The sequence below is a fragment of the Ipomoea nil genome, unplaced genomic scaffold (assembly GCF_001879475.1).
Source record: "Ipomoea nil cultivar Tokyo-kokei standard unplaced genomic scaffold, Asagao_1.1 scaffold2690, whole genome shotgun sequence".
Lineage (NCBI taxonomy): Eukaryota > Viridiplantae > Streptophyta > Magnoliopsida > Solanales > Convolvulaceae > Ipomoea > Ipomoea nil.
Genome location: NW_017619118.1, coordinates 556,191 through 579,024, shown reverse-complemented (window position 1 = coordinate 579,024; position 22,834 = coordinate 556,191). Strand labels below are relative to the sequence as shown.

Sequence of the window (22,834 nt, the reverse complement as noted above, 5' to 3'; positions counted from 1 at the left end):
GAGCGTCTGCCATCTCACATTTGTTCTTTGCTGATGATAACCTGTTATTTTTCAAAGCGAATGCGCAAGAGGCGGAGGAGATTAAGAATTGCCTACACAGGTGTGATAACCTTTCTGGCCAGGTAGTCAATTTTCATAAATCCAACATATGTTTTAGCAAGAACACTACTACTATTGACTAGGAATATGTGGCAGCTTTGTTGGGGGTACGCAAGCCAATGATTTTGGTAAATATCTAGGTTTATCCTCTTTCGTGGGAAAGAATAAACATGTAGTGTTTTCTTATATTGATGACAGGATTAGACAAAAGTTGTGGTCATGGGATAAGAAACTTTTGTCACGTCCATGGAAGGAAATACTGCTTAAAAGTGTGGCTCAGGTAATGCCTACTTTTTCTAGAGTGTTTTCTTTCTCCCTGACTCCCTATGTTTGGCAATTGAAAGAGCCATGAATCATTTTTGGTGGAGTTCCGGTGGTACAGATAAAAGAGGTATTCATTGGATGGCTTGGGATCATCTTTGTGCCCCTAAGAAGTATGGTGGACTTGGTTTCAAGGATCTTCATGCGTTTAATTTGGCAATGTTGGAGAAACAATCCTAGCATTTTCTTACTAAAACACAGAGTCTTGTGGCTCGTGTCTACAAAGCGAGTTACTTCCCTAAAACTTTTTATACTGATGCTTCTTTAGGCAGTAACCCAAGTTTCTGTTGGAGGAGTATTATGGCTACACATGAGATGGTTTGTAGATGGTGAGGCGCATGATTGGAAATAGTGAGACCACGTTAGTCTGGGGTCATCCTTGGCTTTTAGATGCCTCAGGCCCAATGGTTAAAACTATTATGCCTACCAATCTATAGGGATCTAAGGTCTCTAATTTGATTGATAGGGACAAATCGCTTAGGATTTACCTCTATTGAGAGACATTTTTATTCTTGAGGATGTGGAGAAAATTATTAGAATCCCAATTAGCCCCTCATATGATGATTCATGGTACTGGTATGGGGATTCTAAGGGATGTTATACAGTAAAAAATGGTTATAGGTGCATTAAGGGTGATGTTATTGAGGACAATGGCGCTTTTAACAAATGGTCTTTAGTTTGGAAGATTAAGGTCCCCCCCCCCCCCCCAAAGTGGAGGACCTTTCTCTGGGGAGCAATAAGAGGAATCCTCCCTACAACTACCAACTTAATTATGAAAAGGGTGGAAATGAGTTCTTTATACCCCATGTGAAGATCTCAACATGAAGATATTATGCATGCTCTTGTGTGGTGTGATTTCTCTAAGCGAGTTTGGCATGAATCAGGAATTCACCTCCCAAGTGTGAGTGGAGACACGTTTTCTTCATGGATTAACAATGTTATGGAGGTGGAAAATGGAGACACGGTTGTTGTGGTGGTGGCAGTCCTGTATGGGATTTGGAGCGCTCGAAACAGCGTTGTGTGGGACGAGAAGCTGCCTAGACCAAAGGCGTGCTAGAGATTGGCGTGTTCAACGCTGTCTTCATGGAGGCAGGTACATAGCAAAGGATCTGAAGCTACAGCCGCGATTCTGGTGACTTGCAGCATCCCCATGCACCGACTGCAGCAATTCCCACGCAAATTACCCCTCAACTGCCTTATTCATGTTATTTCGACGTAGGATTTGACCCAACAACGCACAAAGCAAACCTATGGTATGCTCCTCCTCTCTTTCGAAGGAGTGTTCGTAGCAGCCGCAAACGGAGTCTTACCCACTTGTACATGTCCCTTTGTGGCAGAAACTTTGGCATGCAAGGAGACACTATTTTGGCTAAAGAACTGCGGTATAACTACAGCTTAGATTCACACTGATTGCTCTTCTCTCCACCGAAATTTAATGTCTAGTACTATTGATATTCGTTCTTATGTAGGGATTGCCAACAATGATTGTAGAAATGTATTGAGTCAGTTTTTAGCTTTATCTATCTCATTAGTTCATAGAAACACTAATAATCTTGCTCATTCACTAGCTTCTAAAGCCTATTCCCGAGCTAGCTCGTTGTATTGAGATTCTTACCCTCCTAATTATGTTGATATTCTTATGCAATAATATAGTCTCGTTTTATTTTCAAAAAAAAAAAAGAAAGAAAAAGATTAGCACCAAATGTGATAAGACTAGTACAATTGCAATCACTCACAATCTGGTGTTACACCCAAAGACTAAGCATATTGACATCAAGTATCATTTATTCGTGATCATGTGGAGAAGAAAGACTTCATCTTGGAGTATGTCAATACAGATTTTTAGTTAACTAATAGTCAGACCAAACCTCTCTGTGAAAGCATATTTGCCATGCTTAGGCCTGAACTTTGAAATATTCCGTTACCAAAGTTTACACTGACGGAATACAATGATATTTGGGAAAAATAAATGATATAATAGAGGGTAAAATAGGAAAAAAAATATTAAAATCAAAATAATATGAACCGTTCATTTCAACCAACAATTACACCAATATTTTTTAGTTCTCCTTATTGACCTAACTTTATTGACCCAACTTTATTGACCCTTATTAAGTTTGTAGATTATTAAGTTTGTAGATGTATATGTAGATATTTATAGGAAAAATAGTTAAATAAGCCCTTGGACTATTTATGAAAGTACAATTAAGCTCTCGAACTATAAAAAAAAAAAAAAAAAAAAAAGTTCCAATTAGAAACCTGAGCTTAGAAAAAAATGTGCAATTAGCCAATTTGACTTGTTGTTATAAGTAACCTTCAAGTTAAAGGTAATTGGAATGACACATCAATATATTTTGATTACTTAGATGTCCAATTCATATCATAACAACAACAACAACAATAATACCCCCTCTGTCCCATTTTATCTGTCTTACTTACTATTTATTGAGTCATATTTTCTTTAATATTTTTACTTATTTTTAAATTTAATTTTATTTTTGTGTTTAATAGTACTTTTAGTGTAGTTTTTAAATATATAAATTTTGTATACTAATACTAAATTTAATATTATAAAAAATTAGATTAAAAATAACTTCAGTCAAGTCTCGTTAACCGAACCAAGACACATAAAATGTGACGGAGATAGTAATATAATATTATGAATAGTTCAGTCGCTTATTTGATCATTATCTCTTATTTATATTTATTAGTAGATAAATATAGGATAATGTTCTTTTGTACTAAAAAATGCAATTGAAATCGAGGTGCATATTCGAAATTAGATATTAGACATTAACACAAATTAGTAATTACCGCAATTATTTTTATTTTTATTTTAATATAATAAATAATAAATAATAAATAATAAATAAAAGGGGTTTAGCCGTTTAGGTAAGAAATGCAAAATAAAATGTGAATCCAATTGGCTAAACCCAAAACCCTTTTGCCGAACACAAAACCCTCCGTTATTTCCTCGTATTGCAGTTCGCAGCTTCTTCAAGCAAGCTCGCTCCTCTCCCCGTGCTCTCTACTTCCACAACCATGGCGAAAAAGAAACAGAGACCTCTCCTCTCTTCCTTCACTCCCGACGGCAATTACCTCGCCCTTTTGTCTCCCGACGGCGGAACCATAACAGTAAGCTCTCTTGCTTCTTTGTCGATTTTCTGCCGATGTTTTTTGCTTTGCTTTTCTTTTCTTTTTCCCCATGATACATACTCGAAACCAATCATCTGTTATCCTAATTATGCACACAGATTACTTCTAAATATGGTATTGTTTTTGCATACATAACTACGTGGTAATGAATAATGATTGATGTTTGTGATTTCTGATAATGTAATTGATTTCACCCATCGATTTTTCTATTCTTGATCTATTCCGGGTTTAGATACGCTTAGGTTTCTATTTGATTGCTGCAACAAATGCTATTTTAAAAAAAAAAAAAATTAATTAGGCATTCAACCTGGCAGAGAATATTATGTTGGGATTTTTTTTTTTCCTTTAAATTTTGTCAATTAAGATTAATCCAATGGTAGGAAATGCTGAAAAGTTGAAACTTGGGACTTGGGGAGAGTGTAGTGAATCATATACTCCTATCTGTGTCCTGATGCAATTTTTTGAAATTCTTAAAACAAGTGGTCTTGGGAAGGTTTTTTGTTGGGGGACCTGGATTTGGTAGTGTTGTAGAGTGAAAGTGCTTGTGCTTGGACTTTTCCTTTTTGTAACTGCTATTGTACTATAGCCTTGCATATAGTTTTACAATACTTACATAGTTACATGTATGCATACTTTGCTGTTATTATTTACCCCTTTTGGAAATAACACATGCATATTCCTTGCCCAATGTGACAGCATATAATGCATTTGCTATTTGCAGGTATGGAACACAAGTGATGGAAGTTTATTTGCTGAGTGGAAAAAATCAGATGAGAATTCTGGAGATAGTTTTTCCTGTATGGCATGTTGCCTTGCAGGAAAGAAGGTAGCTCATGCACATTAGGAAAAACTTCATTATTTTGAACTTTTTATCTGATGTTAGACTTTTGTTATGATTGTTCTTTGTTTAATTTTATTTTCATTTTTCAGCGAAAAAAAGAGCGACGAAATTGCGTAGTAGTCCTTGGCACAGAGAATGGAGATGTTTTAGCCATAGATATTTCTGCTGGTGCTATGAAGTGGAGATCTACTGGATCCTTTCCTGGGTATGTTGTTTTGTATGTGTTCTTTATTTTTCATTTTTCATATCATAAGCATTATATAGAGGAATGAATAGTTCTCAGGAAGCCCCCTTGGACAATATTCAAAATCCCAGTTTTTAGCTCGTTGGATGCTGTTGAATGCACCAGATAGTATCAACAATTCTCTTATTATTTTGCTTTGTTGTACAGTGGAATTTCTAGTTTGTTCTTCACCAATAATTGCTCTAGACTATGTGCTATTGGCTCTAATGGTGTGGCATTTGAAATGAATTTGGCATCTGGTGAACATATAACAGAGATCAGACTTTCAAAGAAGTCCATCTCCTCATCAGCACATTCATCCGGTGAGTATGCCATTATATTAACTTTTCCTGATAAACTATAGACTTTTGTTTGATGCATCTCCTGTTGTAATGAAGATGAGAGAACTGTGGCTGTGGTTAGTGATAGGGTGCGGATTTTGAGCATGGAAACTGGAAAACAGTTGGTTAAGTTTTCCTCTGACTTGGTAAGTTCTCTGAATTAATCTATTGTTATGCGTGCTTTTTAAACTATCAACATTAATCAGTTTTTGGGTGTATTGCTGCAGGCTCCTGTGCATCGCATTTCACTATCAGATGGTGCCAAGTTCATTGTCATTTCTGGGAATGGTGGAAAACAACTTCAAGTTTGTAAGGCCGATATTAGTGGAGCGGTTGTAAGTAGCGGGCCCATTCTATCAATGAAAGATTCCCCAATAATATTTGAATGCAAGAACAGAGGAGAAGATGGTCTAGTTGTCCTCTCACTTTCTGAGGCATGTGTATGTTATATTTGGAATTTAAAGTCTGCCGCGGACAAGACTGTAAATGCAACTAAGATCACTGTGAAGGGCAAGAAAGGCCAACTAGATCAGCAAAGAAGTGGAAAGGCCAAAAAAAGTCATGTTCCCATTATAGCTGCCAGGCTAGATTTATTAGAGGAAAGTGAGCAATTGCATGTGCGAATTGCATTTGGTTCTATTGACTCTCCTCAATTTACAATGGTAGACATTGCTACCCCAGGGGAGGATATTGTCATAGCTGCAGACAGTCAGTTTGTGAATACGATTGCTGCTCAAGAAAGAGGAATTCATGGTGAAGAATCTGTTCTTGAAGGTAATTGACATTTTTTACTCCTTGCTGGCTAGTGGTAGTTTCTCAGTTATGATGTCTAGGATTTGTTAACATATTTTGCAAATATGTTGTTGCCTAGCTTTTCTTTCAAGGAGTTTAGGTGGAAGTTAAAAGTTATGATTCTTTGCAAGACACGTTATTGATGCAGAAATAAGTTCATTGACTGTAGTGAATTCTCATTCATGCTTAAACATGTTCTTCATGGAATGGACATTAGGATGGAGATGTTATGTATCTAGTAGAAGTATCTGGGCTCAATCCCAAAGGAAACAGAAAAATAAGCAGGCATCTGATTTCAATATAAGAAATGGATAAATGGCGATGTAGTGTCCACGACTTATTTTAAACCCTAATTTTGGTGTTTGTTCCATGTACGTCTCATTTTCTTACATTGCCCTACTTTTTGGTTCTCTTCTCCATTATCTTCATGGATGGATTACTGTTATGATTTATTTTTTTTTCTGAATTCCACCTTTTCCTTTAATATTACTTTCCACATTATGAAATTTCTATCATGTTCTTTTCCAAATTCTGGATTTTCTATCCTGATTAGTTGGGTACAACTTGGACAGCCTTTAGATGTTAGAATTAAAATTTATCTTCTGTTTTTCTCTGCCACACGTTCTGTCATCAATGGACATTACAGAATTGTTGACAATAATATGCAGGTAACAGTAGTCCTGCTAATGGAGTTGAATATAATGATGATCTAAATGAGCCAACTATGGGCGAGAAACTTGCGAGTCTCAATTTGGTAGATGAAAATGAAGCTAAAGCTAATGGACCACTAGTTCCTTCAGCAGAAACAAAGCCTCCAAGTGCGGATTCAGTTCATGTACTGCTTAAGCAAGCACTGCATGCCGATGATCGAGCCCTTCTGATAGATTGTTTATTCAGACAAGATGAGAAGGTCCTACTGTGTCTTCTATTCCCTTTGTAGTAGCTATTTTTTGGTGACAAGTTTTGTGGATTTTGTAATAATTATATTTTTCCTGCAGGTAATTGCAAATTCTGTTTCTTTGTTAAATCCATCTGATGTTATCAAGCTTTTGCAGTCCCTTGTATCCATAATTGAGTCAAGGTAAAAGATCACGAGTGAGAGATTTTGAGAGAGAGAGATCCAAGTGCGTGTATAATCTGAGGTGTTTCTTTTGCAGGGGTGCTATATTGGCTTGTGCCCTTCCTTGGCTGAGAAGTGTACTTCTTCAACATTCAAGTGGAATAATGTCTCAAGAATCTTCTTTCCTTGCTCTCAATTCTTTGTATCAGGTCAGAGGAGACACCTATCTTACCTTTGGTGGTGCTAATCTGTACAAGGAATAAAACTGTGGGGGAATATCTGCATGAACATATGAGAAACTTAACAATGTAGAAAAAATAGAAACTTTGGGATATCAGTTTGCTAATTGAAACTTTGGCCCAGCCAAGATGGCAAGAGATCCACACTTGTTACCACAAGGTCACGAGTTTGAATCCTTGCCCCCTTGGTTTGAGCCGGTCAGCTATGGATGATCTAGGCTGGTTATTTCATTGTGGTCCTTTGCCGGCTAAAGTCAAGGCGGGGTTTACTCACACTCGAAAGGGTTGTGGGGTTTCCCTCGTCATCCAAAGAAAAAGAAAGTTAATTCTTCCACTAGATGTCATAATAAAATAGCTTTAATCTAATTTGGGAAGGGAACATATTTTGAGCGCTTACTATCAATTTGTGCAATGTGCAGCTCATTGAATCCCGTGTTTCTACTTCAAGCCAAGCTCTTCAGTTAGCCAGTAGTTTAGATTTGCTCTATGCTGGAGTAAGTGTTGTTACCAATTTAATCCAATTCTCTTATTTATTTATTTATTTGGACATCAATTCGTTATGAGAGTAGAATACTTAACTTTTAGCTCATACGTTTGTTTTTATTGCACAGACGATTGATTATGGCACAGATGAAGATGGTGGTGGTGCTGATGTAGTCCCTTTTATCTACGAAGACAATGATGAAAGTGAGGAAGAGGAAGAGGGCTCTGAAGTTGCCATGGAAACCGAAAGTGATGCAGAGAAGAAAGAACCTCAAGTTTTCAGCGATGTGAGTGATTTCGAAGGAATTGAAGAGGAGATGTAATTGAAGCGATAGAATGGTGAAAACATAGTTGGAAGCAGGAATTATCAGAAACCATTGCATAATGGTTTAACCACACAAGTATGAGAATATATGAACCTAACTGAAAGAGGAAGAGGAAGAGGCTATTGAATTCTCGGGGATATACTTTGATCTCCAGAATGAACATTATTGTTGACGGCATTCTTTGTTAGTCTTAACTAATTATATTATTGTGTTTTACAGTACTTTTATGTATTTAAATGAGAAGTTGTGCATTTTGAACGAATTGAATGAAATTATTTATACTCGTCTTTTGACCATTCTGCTGTAATGCTTCCTATGCATTGCGGAGAGTCAAATCCATGACTTTTGACGAAGAATGTGCACTAAAAGTCTAAGCTGATAGTTAGATTGTACATTAATGGTCATATACTTTACAAATGTTACTTGTTTCTTTTCTCTTGGTTATTTATATCATGATCTAGGACTATCAAAATGATGAGGTACTGAATTCATACTCGTATTGAATTTCATAATACAAGATACAATATAAAAAATTACAACACAAGACATACATACACATGTTATATATTTATTTATTTTTCAAACTTGATTTAGGTACATAATTTCACAACAAAGACACATAAATTCATAACACAAACGCAATTACTAATTTATTTCGTAGAGATAAATATACTCCACTTGAAAGACAAATTAACTTAAACCAACCAGCAAAGGTTTTGATGGAACAAGAACTAATAGATGAATAAATATTATATATTCCCCCCTAAATTAAACAACGAACAACTAATAATACCGAACTTATTTTAGGTCAACTGCTCTCCAACTTAGCATTTGCCGCAGCCGACAAGAACTTCATGCAAATGGGAGCTTTAACGCCGGCCAAAGCAAGTATAGCCGCCGGAATTCCCCACAAGGATTCGCCGCAGATCAGCCCAGACGCCACCGCCGGCCCAAAATCCTTGGCCTGCTGCTTGTTCTTCCACCGCCAAACAAACAGAATCAAGCTCCCAACGCACATGTCAATGGCGAAATACCCCCCGAGGTAGAACGGAATCGCCATGCACATCGGGTTAGGAATGAAGCGGTAAACCCTGTACTTGGTCTCATACTTCCTCAACACCTCGCTAAAAATGTTGATCGCGATGGCCGCAACGAAGAACCCGATCGCAAGGTTTAGGCAGTTGGTGGGGAGGGAGCCAAAGCCGTCGACTCCGAGCAGGGCAATGGCTCGATAGACGGCGGCGTAGGGGGCGGGGTAGGCGCTGTTGCTGTCGCCCAAGGGATACGCCTTGTAGAAAATCCAGAAAACCAGAGGGGTCAAGGTGCAGCCCATGGCGGTTCCGGCGACTTGGCTGAAGAACATGGCCAGAGGCGAAGCCAGGGTCAAATACCTGTGAAAAAGTAGAATGAATTGCATTAAAGAAAGTTATACAGAAGGTACATTGCTGAAAATTATGGAATTTCCGACCACCTGAAGTGGTCAGAAATAGCAATAAAGGTTTGTTGGTCGGAATAAGACTTTTGACTTTAAAATCAGGTGGTCAAAAATTCCATAATTTCCATCAGTGATACAAAACAACAAAGAAGACTAACCCAGTCTTGAAATCCTGCATCAAATCCGAGGTCGTGGAAACGATGCTCATCATCACCCCGCAAGACGCCAGCCCGGCGAGAACCCCGCCGTTGTCATGGCCGACCCAAGAACTGAAAATCAAGATCGCAATTTTTCCGTAGTTGGACGCCAGGGACCAATCAGTGAGGCCGCAGCCATAGGCGTTGCAGAAAGCTAAGATGGGAGCCATGGCGTACGCCACCGCAATGTGGTACCATTTCAGCGGCGGGAAGATGAAGGGCACGGCGATGATTGCCACGGCCGCCAGGGCGATGTATCCTCCGACTGCGACGGCGTTGGGGATGGAGTCCTTTAAGAAGTTATGGGTTCTTCTTTGCCCGTCGAAGTCTTCAAGTTGGGCACCTTTACCTTTGTTAAACTCGTCGTCGACGGGGAGAAGAGATGCAGGGCCGTTCTTTTCCGACCGGCGGCGCTTCATGAAACTTAGACCCGTCACCACCATCATGTAAAAAAAGTTGAAAAGCCCATCTCCAAGCATCATGGCAATAGCAAGAAAAACCTATTAAAACCCAATCAAAAACATGCATATGATTAATTATGTGCCACTTCATCCTCTTAATTCATAATTATAAAATGCAGTCCCGAGACATAGCTAAATAGTGACTGTACGTGGTTCTATTCAATCAGTGAGTTATACCGTGTTCAGTTTCAAAATAAAAAATATAGAACCTATTTGGTAAAATAGTTAGCAGTTAATTTTGATTTGTTTAACCATTATTAGTTGTTTGACTTTGTTAAACAATCAATATAAATGTTGGATCAATTAGCTTTTTATAACGATTTATTGCTCCAAAAAGCTAATATTCAAAAAGTTGCTCAATGATTTCAATTAGCTTTCCTAGAAAGTCATTAATTTTGAATATAATCCACTATCAGCTAACAACTAATTTATCAAACAACTTTTTACAATCAACAAATACTATCGATTAATCAAATCTACTAACTCAATCAGCCAACATCTATTTACCAAACAGGACCATAATCTTTTCTTATAAAATGAAATTCCCTCTTACCTTGTAGCCTTGGATGCCCTTAAGGCTAGATGAAGAGAGGTTAGGAGGGTACCAAATACCCTCCTTTGTGTGAATGATTGGCCAAATGATCCCCCATGAGATAATGGCTCCAATAAGCAATGAAACATTGACCATAATAGGGCACAGCATCCCAACACCAACATATGTTGAGGAGAAATCAAAGTAGAATCTGAATAAATGAATGATTCAGCATTGTCATCATCATCGGATTTCTCAAAAACAAAATAAAACATGTTTAAAAAACTCCATTTTTATTATAATTATAATAATTATATATATAATTTAAGTCCCAGATTATTAATTAAGAAGTTACCTTTGAGCATAGGCTTTGAGGCCAAAGGTTGGGAAGCTTGAAAAGCCACAACCATCATCAGCAGCAAAGAACCATTGGAAGCCTCCAAATAAAAAGCTAAAACTAAAGCATTTGAAGAGGGCTGCCACTTGTTGCCTCCATTAACACAAATAATTAATGTATCAGCTACCATAAAACATCATTTAATTTGGAGATCTTAATTTATAAGCATATATATATATATATATTGTATGGACTTACTTTGCAAGCTTTGCACCGTTGGGAGTATGAAAACTATTGATAAGGTAAGCAGTTGCAGTACCACTGGGATATGTCAGCTTGTATTTCAATATCATCATCTAAAAACATAATTAACCAATTTCATAAGATATTTGAAAAAGAAAAATAATGGTGAAAACGCAGCATAACTTAGCTATAAAATGTAGCTAGTCTACGTTGCATCAATAAAATGACTTACAAAAATTATAAAAAGGACTTCAATACTTTCTGTAAAAAATTATTTTTTAAAACATATTTTATTTATTCTATTTTCAAAATTTTTTGTTGATTTCCCTGTCATGTGTTCTATTCAAATTTAGTAGAGTGGAAAATTCCAGCAATTGGTAGCTAGGGAGATTGTTGGGCAGAGGCCGGTGAAGAGCCAAGCTAAGTCTCCTCTCGTAAATGTGAAGGCCAGGTATAAGAAAATAAAGTTACACTTTCGCTGAGAGTTATAGTGATAAACACTTGACCCTAACAAATGGTATTAGAGTCAAGTGAGAGGGGGAATCGTTGGGCAGAGGCTGGTGAAGGGCTGGGACTAAGAGAGTCAAGTTCAGCAAAGCGTTTGATCCTAACAATTTCAGAAGAGAAATATTCTACAAGCTAAGCAAGCAGAAAGCTAAGATAAAATATGAATTAGGAAAAAATAAATAAATAAATTGATTACCTTTCTCAAGGGCACAATTGAGAAGAGACCAACAAAGCTCACAACATAGAGAAAGGCAAGCATCCAACCAATAGAAAGTGTCTTCACGTTGTTGGGAATATTTCCTGATTCTGCCTGTGCTGCAATTGTTGGGCTCATGCCCAACATGTAACTTGCAGTCCCACCTGATATGATTTCAAAACATTTCTCATTAACAATTTTGACAATAAGGATTTGGTCTTCTATGTTGCTATAGATGACCTAGAATGTATGTGTATCATTTTTACTTTTAACACAAAGTTTTATGAGCAATATATATATATTGTTAAAGGTAACACAAACTCATGTCCTAATTACACCATACAAATTAGCTTATAAGTGTAGATATAACCTAAGTCTTATATTTTGGTCTAATTTTTATCAGATGGGAATGCATCAATAGGGGTAGGATGGAAAATAATTTTGTTTTTTTTTTTTTTTAAATATTAGGTTAAGGAAAATGACTGTTCCCCATAATTTTGTCCGCCCCTAAGCACCCTTTATTGATATTACTAAGTTAAAAGGCTCACTAAATTATTATTTAAAAAAAAAAAGTTGAATAGTCAAATTGTTTTTATTGGTGAAAAATATTTTCATACATAGATGGTAAAACAAATAAGGTGAAAAATGCAAGGGAGGCTAGCATGGTTATTTTTTGAATGCTACTAGCTCTATTACATTGTAGTATCTGTTCATATACTTTCTCAACCTACTGAAACACAAAGAGCCAATAACGCCTCCACTGAGGCTCGAACTTACAACCTTCCAAATGGAAGTCCAACCCGGCTAGCATGGTTATTTAGTTTATTCTTAGTGTAAAAGTGGTGCTATTGAACTTTTATGTAAGGGTTTTTTTTTTTTTTTTTTTTTTTTCAAACTATATGGGTACTATTGCATTATAAGTACAATCGAATTATTTTCAAAAAAAAAAAAGTACAATCGAATCGAATCGAATTAAATAATTAATAACAAATTATATATAGAAATTTTAAATAATTATTGAATATCATTATATTATTACCATGAATGTGGGGTTCAAATCATAATCAAGGAATATGCCACCTATAGTAATTTATACAATAAATAAACATCCGAGATTCAATCAAATCTTATTATTTTATTTTTGGACACAAAAAATATGAAATTAATTTCCAAATATATCAAAATTTACAAATTAAACACACTCCTTTCTCCATGAAATGAGTTGACTAAATTTCTCATCTTTGAAATTTTGTTCATGTTTTTAAAATCAAAACGAAGCTGATATATCCCATGAATGTTATCATAGCTCTTTTTCTTAATATTTTATAAACATATACCATCTCGAAAAATTGATAAAAACACAGATACATACACACACACATACATATATATAATTAAGGTCACAAGTTCAAATCCTTACGACCCCTAGCTATAGGTAACCTAGCAAGACTGGTTTACTTTATTTGCCATTAAGGTCACAAACGGGGTTTACTCACACCCGCTTTGCCCCATTGATTTGAACCGGTCGGGGCTAATTTACTTCTTTGTGGTCTTTTGCCAACTATGGTCAGGATTGATTTATTTTCTTGTTGTCTTTTTTCAACTACGGTCACAAGTAAGGTTTACTCACACGCACCCGCCTTGCCCCATTGATTTGAACCGGTCACGACTAATTTACTTATTTGTGGTCTTTTGCCAACTATGGTCAGGACTGATTTATTTCCTTGTTTTTTTTCAACTATAGTCACAAATAGGGTTTACTCACACCCGAAAAAATTGTGGGTTTTCCCCGTTATCCCAAAAAAAACTAGAAAAGAAAGGGGACGTACTGCTGAAAGCAATGCCGGAAGAAGCAACGACGCAGGTTTGTATAACGGTGTTCTCCTGGCGGGTGAAGGGCTGTTTCAAGAGCCCAGCCTTGAGAAGAAGGGCGGTCCATGATTTTATGACGGCGAAGCCCAGCAGGCCGGCGGCGACGTTCAGGGAAGGGATGACGCCGGTGGTTAAGTTGAGTTTGCAGACGATGAAGTTGAAGATGGCGCTGAGGACCAGGCTGGTAAACATGGCCCTAATGGTCAGCTGATTCTTCCATGAAGGGATTTCTACCTTCTCAAACACACGCTCTGTTGATTCTACCTTTCTCTCGTCTTCTTCTCCACCCAACCTTTCCTCGCCATTTCTGCCTTCCTCCATATCTTCTCAATTCTGCTCTGATCCAGAGAGAGAAGAAGAAGAAGAAAGATGAAAAATAGATCTAAGCAGAATGGAGTGTGGAACCGGTTGATGAAGAGACTTTATGGCAATTTTTCATTCCCATTTAGTGGATTTTTATGGTACGGTATGCATTAATATCGTTTAGAATTCACTAAATCTAGATTAGGAAAATTTTGCTATTTATGTGCATGAGTTGGTTGTTAATGGGCTGGCTTTTAGTGAAAAAATAAAAATAAAAAATTACTCCGGTTAGTCTTAGTAATTTAGGAAAAATAACACTTTTGGTTGCTGAATTATTTAACTTTAAAAAAATTTAATCACTATAAATTAATATTCATTGGTTACCTATAAATTGATTGGTCTTACGATAAGTTAATAAAGAATCATATAATAATTAAATAAAATTACTCTGGTTAGTCTTAATAATTTAGGGAATATGACACTTTTAATTTGGATGCTGAATTATTTCACTTTAAGAAAATTTAATCCTATATTAATATATTCATTGGTTACCCATGAATTGGTTGGTCTTACGATAAGTTAATAAAGAACCATATAATAATAATTAAATAGGATAAAAACAAATATATTAAAAAGAATATCTAAAAGAGTGATTTATTAGTGGGAAAAATGTATTAATGGCTATTTTGGAAATGCAATTTGAATAATTGTACAAATGAATGTGGACTCGTATGCAACATGTAGGGAGCTCTATAATAAAGAAGGAAAGAATTAAAATACATTAATGGCCGGTTTGATAACTTTACAAAGTGAATGAAATATATATGGTATTTACAGGTGGATTCTGTAGACTGATACCCACAATCAATTTCAATGGGAAAAGTCTTAGTATCCTCATTAGTATGAATCTTTTGTTGCTTTTTTCAAATACATGTAGGAAAGAGAAGGAAAGAAGAAAGAGGGAAAAAATAATAAAAAAAAACGGACAACAAAAAAAGCATGGCATAACGCATTTAGCGGGCGCGTGCAGTTGGGTGCATCTGTCCCTCACACGCGAGTTCAACAAGTTTGTTTTGTTTCCTTCTCCTATCTAGTGGACTCCACAAAGGTTTTGGTTTTGCAGGAGATCAGAAAAATATACACTAAAAAACTAATTCATCTTCTATTTGTGCAAAAACAACATATATAGTTGGTTTTTTCTTTCGAAAAAATGAACCAAAACCCTATTAAGAATGCTCTAAGATAGTCCTATAAATGTCATTTCACCTTAATTAATTAGGTAATCATGAATAGCTTAAATAGACCATACCTAAAAATGCCTCTTTTCCCTAATTGAGAAACCCACTGCATTTTAATTAAGAAAAATGTAATATCTCTTGTCCACAAAATATAATGTTTCTATTAGATATATCAATTGAATAACTTTATTACGAATTAAAAGAATAAATATACAAAACAAAAATAAAATAAAAACTTGTGTTGGACCGTGGTCTCACGAATCCTTGTCCGTGGTGAGGTTTTAGACAATTGTTTGTGGGACAAGTCATAGACAACTATATGTGTCTAAGTATCATAAATTTAGTTATAAGTATTACATTATTTATTTTTAATAAAAATCGATTTTATCATAAATAGTATCACAATTTCACATATAATTATTATTATAATATCTATCATAAGTAACGGTTTATTTTTAATTCAAATTGAATTGGTATTAAATTTTCTACAATAAGTATTATAATTTCTTTCATAAGTAACATTTTATATATAAATATTTCAATATTTACATTATACTAGAATTACACTTTATAACTATCACAATTTCAATTATAAGTGTCCCTAATATTTATCATTAGTAACAATCATTTTACCTTAAATAATATCACAATTTCATATATAAATATTGTAATATTCATATTCATTATAAGTAACAATTTTTTTGAAAGTAAAGTAACAATTTATTTATTTCAAAGTGGTACTCTTAAATTTTTCGTAATAAGTATTAGGATTTCTATCCTAACTAATAAACAACTATCCTAGATTTGTAAGACACCATCTTGCACGTCTGACTCAAATAAAATATATTAAAGTATGGTTTACCTAATATACACTCTTTAAGTCGTTGCTGCAGATTTTTCTAACTCGTCACCAGAGCCGGTTTTTATATTTTTGTGGCACCGTTCTGATAAATAAATGAGACCCTACTAAAATCACAATCTTTAAAATCAATACCGTATTTTTTGGGAAAATAACACTTTTTTTCCCTGGGTTATATACTTATAGCACTTTTCCCCACTGAATTAGTCAAGTGGTTGTATTTCCCCCTGAAATGTTAAATGGACATATTTACCCTTAAAATAAATATTTAAAATAAATATTTCATTTTTTTCTTCTCCAACAAATTATGACCACAATTTGGTTCAAACCAAACACACACTATAGCAACCAAACCGAAATATTCCAATTACAATTTAGAATCGAAACCCGATATTTAGAGTTTATTAAAATCGCAAACCGAAACGGCGGGTTCATGTTCCTAATTGAAAAAAAAATACATTTATTTTTGAATTTAGATTATTTAAAAAAAAATTAAATAAAGATAGTTCAAAATCACGAACCAGATCCGGAATCGTCAGTTCACGGTTCAGGATCCAGTTTTTTTGATTCATAATTTTAATAAATTGAAATCCAAATATTGGGTTCTGGATATGAATCATAACCGGAAACTTTTAATTCGATTGTTATAGTGTCTAGGTCCATTCCGTGGTCATCCCTACGTTATACGCAATAATTTGTTGGAGAAGAAAAATAATTAAAATGTTTACTTTAAGGGGTAGAAATGTCAATTTAATACATCAAGGGGAAAAATCACCACTTTTAGAATAATTGAGAGGGCTAATGTGCTTACATGAATAATTCAGGGGGAAAAAGTGCTATAAGTATATAACTTAGGAAAAAAAGTGTCGTTTTTCCTTTTTTTTTTTTTTTTTTTTTTCTAATAATAAGGTGTTAAATGTTGCTGTGTGCAAAAAAAAAAAAAAAAAAAAAAAAAAAAAACATATTATGGTGGTGGTGGTGGTGGTGGTGGTGGTGTGTGCAAACTCGCAATGCAAAAGGATAAAAAAAAATGGAAGAAAAAAAACAAAAAATATATTATGGAATAAATTACAATCTATATCTATATTCTATCTATCTATATATATATATATATATATATATATATATATATATATATATATAAAAGTAAAATCCTCCTAACAAATTTTCCCCCCAAAACTTTTGTAGTAAAACTTATTTGGTAAGTAAATGTCAAATGGAAATTAAATAAATAATAATAATAATAATAATAATAATAATAATAATAATAATAATGTTATTACCTTAAATAAATAAATTATTATACTTTCCCTTAAATAAATAAATTATTATACTTTCCTTTTGAATTAGTATTTTCTACCTATAAATACAAGAGCTTCTTCAATCAAAGAATCTCAAACTCATCTTTCTGCTTTCTTTTTGTATGAATTTTCTACATTTTTCTAACTATATTCTCACGTACTTCAATATGTTTTGCAGTTTGGACATCATGAATAGCTTCATCAACGATATCTTCTTGAAGCTCGCCCAAGAGGTGACTCGCTTGGCCCACTACAACAAGAAGCCGATAATCACTTCCCGCGAGATCCAGACCGGCATGAGATTGGTTCTTCCTGGCGAATTGGTAAAGCACGTTGTCTCTCTAAAAACACTAAAGCAGTCACCATATTTACAAGCTCTTAGATGAAATCATTTAAATCTATGTTTCCTTTTTATATAATCTCAATTAGGGATTAATAGATGTAAAATAACTTGGATTTGAGTTTAATTTCATATTATTCTTTCAAAAGGTTTAATTTCATATTATAAGTATTGTTATCTACCTTCAACTATCAGTGAATCGATTAGCATTTTCAAAAAAAAATAAAATTGAATGTCTATATATACGTGCATTTAAGATGCAACATGTGTATGATTCATTAGGCTTTGAGGCAGGAAAACACATCTGGGTACATTGCATATTAGTGGATCTGTATCTCATTGCAAAAAAAATCCATACAATTAATTAATTAATATAATTACAATTATCATTATTCTAATTCAAAAAAAAAAACTAAAGAATTAATTGTAATAATGAAATTTGTTATTAATATTCTGTTACTAATTGACACAAAAATCAGACCAAAAGAAAAACGAAATTAATATTAAAAATGGACTCGAATTAAAAAAATGTGCTTAATAAGTAAATAACTAATTTGCTAGACAGAAAATTAGGGTAAAGGAAAAAGATAATGATTATTAAACATTGTACCATATTGTTTTTATGATTGAAAATCTATATATATATATATATATATATATATATATATATATATATATATATATATATATATATATATATATATCTACTATATATACTAATAAGAGCCCAAGAGAGTTAGGCCTATAATGGGTAGAAAAAATGGCGGTCACAGATTTTAATCAAATGAATGGCTCAGATTAATTAAAAGATTGATCAGATTTAAATTTTACACTAAAATTTCTTAAAATACCCACACACCGTTACTAATTCCGTTAAAATTTTAAGAATTGCCGTTAGTTCACCGTTAACTTACTCATTGATTTCAATAAAAAAAGGTCTTAGGTTCGAACCTCATCCCAATCAAAGTTGGCATAATTAGTACTCTATTTTACTCTTATTAAATTATATATAAATAATAATTTAGTAGCTACAACAAAAAATAATACATATGCATTTCTTTAATTTAGAATTATGTGTCCACAATTCCTTTATTAAAAAAAAAAATTATTCATTATCAATCAATTAAATAAGAGAAATAATTTTATTAGTTATATTGTCTTTATTTTTCTTCAATATAAAAATTCTTTATATTCAAATTTATTAATTGATTATATTTGCTACATTATCCTTACAATGTCTTTATTCAGTGAATTTTTTTTTACTAATTATCAATAAATTAATTAAAAGAAATATTTTCATTAGTTATATTGTCTTTATTTTTCTCAAATGTAAAAATTTTTACATTCAAATTCATCAATTGATTATATTCACTACATTATCTATTATCTTTTTTTGTGCACTATTTTTCTAATTAAATATCAAAGTTATAATGCAAAATAATGTTATATATTTATTTACCAAGTATTTTATTAATACCATGAAAAAATTAAAAAAAAATATAATTAATAAAGTCAACCATATTAACTACTTGAGAGATTTTGTGACAACGAGAATATTCAAATCACACAACAAATTGAAGTGAGAACTACCTCGCAATGTCCTTGTTTGACAATCAGCAGTTAGCGGTTAACGTTAGCGGATTATACTAGCGGATTTGACCAGCGAATTTATTTAATTATTAACATTGGGTAGAAAGAATGACCGCCAAATTATTAAATCAAATGAATGGTTCATATTGTTCAGGTTTTAATTTTTTCTTTTAAGATTTTCTAATTTATCCTTAATTATATGATTATCCATTTAACTTTTCCGTTAATTCACCGTTAGTCTAATTCTAATATTAAAGTCTAATATAGAATTATAACTACACCATTAATTTAATTCTAATATTAAAGTCTTAATAGAACTTAACCACAAATCCTAATGTCGGAATCTCCTCAAACAATATTAGTATATATTTAATATTTTATGTCCTAATTTTTATTTGTTCTCCCTTATGTCCCGTATTTGGTTTCAACGATACCTATACAATTATTTTATTGACAATTATAATCAATCTTGACTATATTATCTTGCATTTGTAAACTTAGAATTACCTATTTAACCCGCAGGGGCTTAGCTCAATGGTTTAGTGGGTAGTATTTGGGAGAAGAGACGAAGGTTTGAACCTCGGCGGCGGCAGTGCGGGAATTATGTGCCAAAGTGGGCAGATTCCTTGTGCGTATCAGCATTTGGCCCTGTCTGCTGAACCATTGAGTCACCGTGATTTACAACTTCCCACAATGCTCTGTCGGGTCGGAGTGTGGGGGCCCTTGGGGTTGGGGACTCAACCTTTGGGAGAAGAATTACCTATTTAAATACGCAAATTCAACCTTCAATTATCTATGCATGAACAATTTCAATATAATCCTGTCTTAATATACTTTAAAGTACTTATTTAAAAAAAAAAAAAGAAAAAGCATTGGGCATTATCCCAATCGCGCAATGCGCGTAAAAAACTAGTATATATATATAAAAGTAAAATCCTCCTATTCCATTTTCCCGCCCAAACTTTTGTAGTCAAATTAATTAAATACATTTTATATTTTATTGGTCAAATACTTAATAAAGCTTATTTGGTAAGCAAATGAAAAATGGAAATTTAGTAATATCAATATTATGAATTAATTAGGAATAAGATTAATTAGGAATATTAATATAATGAATTGATTAGGAATATCAATATAATGAATTGATTAGGGTAATACCTTAAATAAATAAATACACTTTCTTTTTGAAAATTTTTACAAATTTATAATTCTCATATTTTTCACCTATAAATACAGTGGGTTGATGACTACAAAAATTATAAGTCTTCATTTTATATTGCATCCCTTTTTTCCCACTAGATCTTCAGACTTGATCATTCAGTTTAGCAGCGTTTCGAAATTAACGGTAGGTTTAACATCCAAGTAGTTTGATTGGATTAGATACAATACATTTTTCATGGTTGTATTGTCCAAATTTAATTTTTTCAACGAAAAGCTATTCATATCATATGCCTAGATTATGATTTATTCTGAATATTTCAACGGTTACTCCAAGTCCATTTCATATATTGATTTTTTGCTTTTATTGAAGTTTCATTATCATTTATGAAAGGCAGCCTCATGTGAATCTCGCTTTGAGTAGTGCCTACTCCTGCCTGTTTAAAGGGATGCTGAGTGCTGACTCCTCTAATCTCTCCCTTCATTTTTTTGCTATATTGTCATTGGTCAAGAATTTAAAGTGTCACACAATAAAATGTGTGACTCACGGGTGATTGGAGAATGGGGAGTGGTTAAGTTTCTGTTGTAATATACATGACAAGATATAGCAGGAATCGTCTTTAATACACCAATTGACTATTATTATATTCTTCTTAGTTCTTTGCGTTGATTATTGAAGTAATCGGACTTCTGAAGTTTTGATTTATATTCTATATTAATTAATAAAAACAAATCATCCTTTACAAGTTCCCACCTAAACAATTAATAATAATATGAAAAAAATGAAAAATAATGGAAGGAAGCCGTATGCCCAAACGATTGATAATAATATTGGGAAGAAAATTAATAATAATATGAAAATATGGAAAATAATGGAAGGAAATATTAGCCATGTGAATGTTTTCTACACTCTGAAATATGGAAAAGAATCAATAAGCAGTATAAGGAAAATAATCATTAAGATATTTTACTATTAATCTTTTACGGAAGATTTTGCGTAAAAAATAGAATAGAACTGGTTATTAATAATTTAGCCTTATTTTACTATTAATCTTTAAAAAAATTCTGCCTAAAAAATGTAATAGAATAAGTTATTAATAATTTAGCTTTATTTTACTATATTAATCTTTAAGAAAAATTCTACATAACAAAATGTAATAGAATCGGTTATTAATAATTTAGCTTTATTTTACTATTAATCTTTAACGAAGATTTTGTTAAAAAATAAAATACAATTAATTATTAATAATTTAAATTAAAATTAAAGTACATATATTTTCCTATCCGTAAAACAATTTTACTTATTATTTTACAAAATATTCTAATAATAATTGGTAATATTATTGTTCAATTATAATAAAAACTTTAATTTTAATTGGTAATCTAATTCTATATTAATTAATAAAAACTGTATCCTCCTTTACAAATTCCAGCCTAAACAATTAATAGTAATATGGAAAAATTGAAATGAATGGAAGGAAGCCGTACGCCAAAACAATATAGAATAATATTGGGAAGGAAATTAATAATAATATGGAAAAATGGAATTGAATGGAAGGAAATATTAGCCATGTGAATTTTTTCTACAATCTGAAAAATGGAATAGAATCAATAAGCAATATAAGAAAAAGAATCATTAAGATATTTACTATTAATCTTTTAGGAAAGATTTTGCATAGAAAATAGAATAGAATTGGTTATTAATAATTTAGCCTTATTTTACTATTAATATTTAAGAAAAATTCCGCGTAAAAAAATGTAATAGATTCGATTATTAATAAGTTAGCTTTATTTTACTATTAATCTTTAAGGAAGATTTTGCTTAAAAAATGAAATAGAATCAATCTATCTTTTTTTTTTGAAAGTGACTGGTCCTATTACATTGTAGTATCTGTTCATATACTTTCTCAACCTACTGAAACACAAAGAACCAATAACGCCTCCACTGAGGCTCGAACTCATAATCTTCCAAATGGAAGTCCAACCCGGGTACCATTAGACCACATAGTCCTGGTGAATCAATCTATCTATATATAAGTAAAAGTAAAATCATCCTAGCCAAATTTCTCTCCAAAATTTAGGGGCATTTCTGCAATATCATCTATCATTTAAAAATAGATATTATATACAATTAATAATATTTAATATATATATATATATATATATATATATATATATATATATATATATATATGGGAAGAAGAATATTATTATACTAGAAAATTTGGAATTTATGCATAGTGCATATATAAATTACACGTAATTTATAAAACTAATCAAATATTAATGTTAATAATAATAAGAAATTTAAAGTCAGAATTATAAATTAGATATTATGGTAATAATTAATCTATATATATACATATATATATATATATATATAT

General features: G+C 32.8%; 2 protein-coding genes across 2 annotated transcripts; one reads left to right on the top strand and one right to left on the bottom strand.

Moving 5' to 3' along the window:
• Positions 1-3,334: 3,334 nt before the first annotated feature.
• Positions 3,335-8,162, top strand: LOC109155115 (WD repeat-containing protein 43-like). Its single transcript, XM_019302852.1, has 11 exons — positions 3,335-3,555; positions 4,298-4,402; positions 4,507-4,622; positions 4,809-4,963; positions 5,039-5,127; positions 5,209-5,755; positions 6,442-6,683; positions 6,772-6,854; positions 6,931-7,042; positions 7,492-7,566; positions 7,684-8,162. Exons 1-11 carry the CDS (start codon positions 3,463-3,465, stop codon positions 7,876-7,878), a joined length of 1,812 nt encoding a protein of 603 aa, XP_019158397.1. The 5' UTR covers positions 3,335-3,462; the 3' UTR covers positions 7,879-8,162.
• A 397-nt stretch (positions 8,163-8,559) lies between these two features.
• On the bottom strand, positions 8,560-14,035 carry LOC109155086 (probable metal-nicotianamine transporter YSL7). The gene is made up of 7 exons (XM_019302813.1): positions 13,619-14,035; positions 11,790-11,953; positions 11,102-11,199; positions 10,862-10,996; positions 10,528-10,717; positions 9,475-10,013; positions 8,560-9,272 (listed from the first exon to the last, which is right to left on the bottom strand). The coding sequence occupies exons 1-7, from the start codon at positions 13,980-13,982 to the stop codon at positions 8,690-8,692; spliced, it is 2,073 nt and encodes a 690-aa protein (XP_019158358.1). The 5' UTR covers positions 13,983-14,035; the 3' UTR covers positions 8,560-8,689.
• Positions 14,036-22,834: the final 8,799 nt, after the last annotated feature.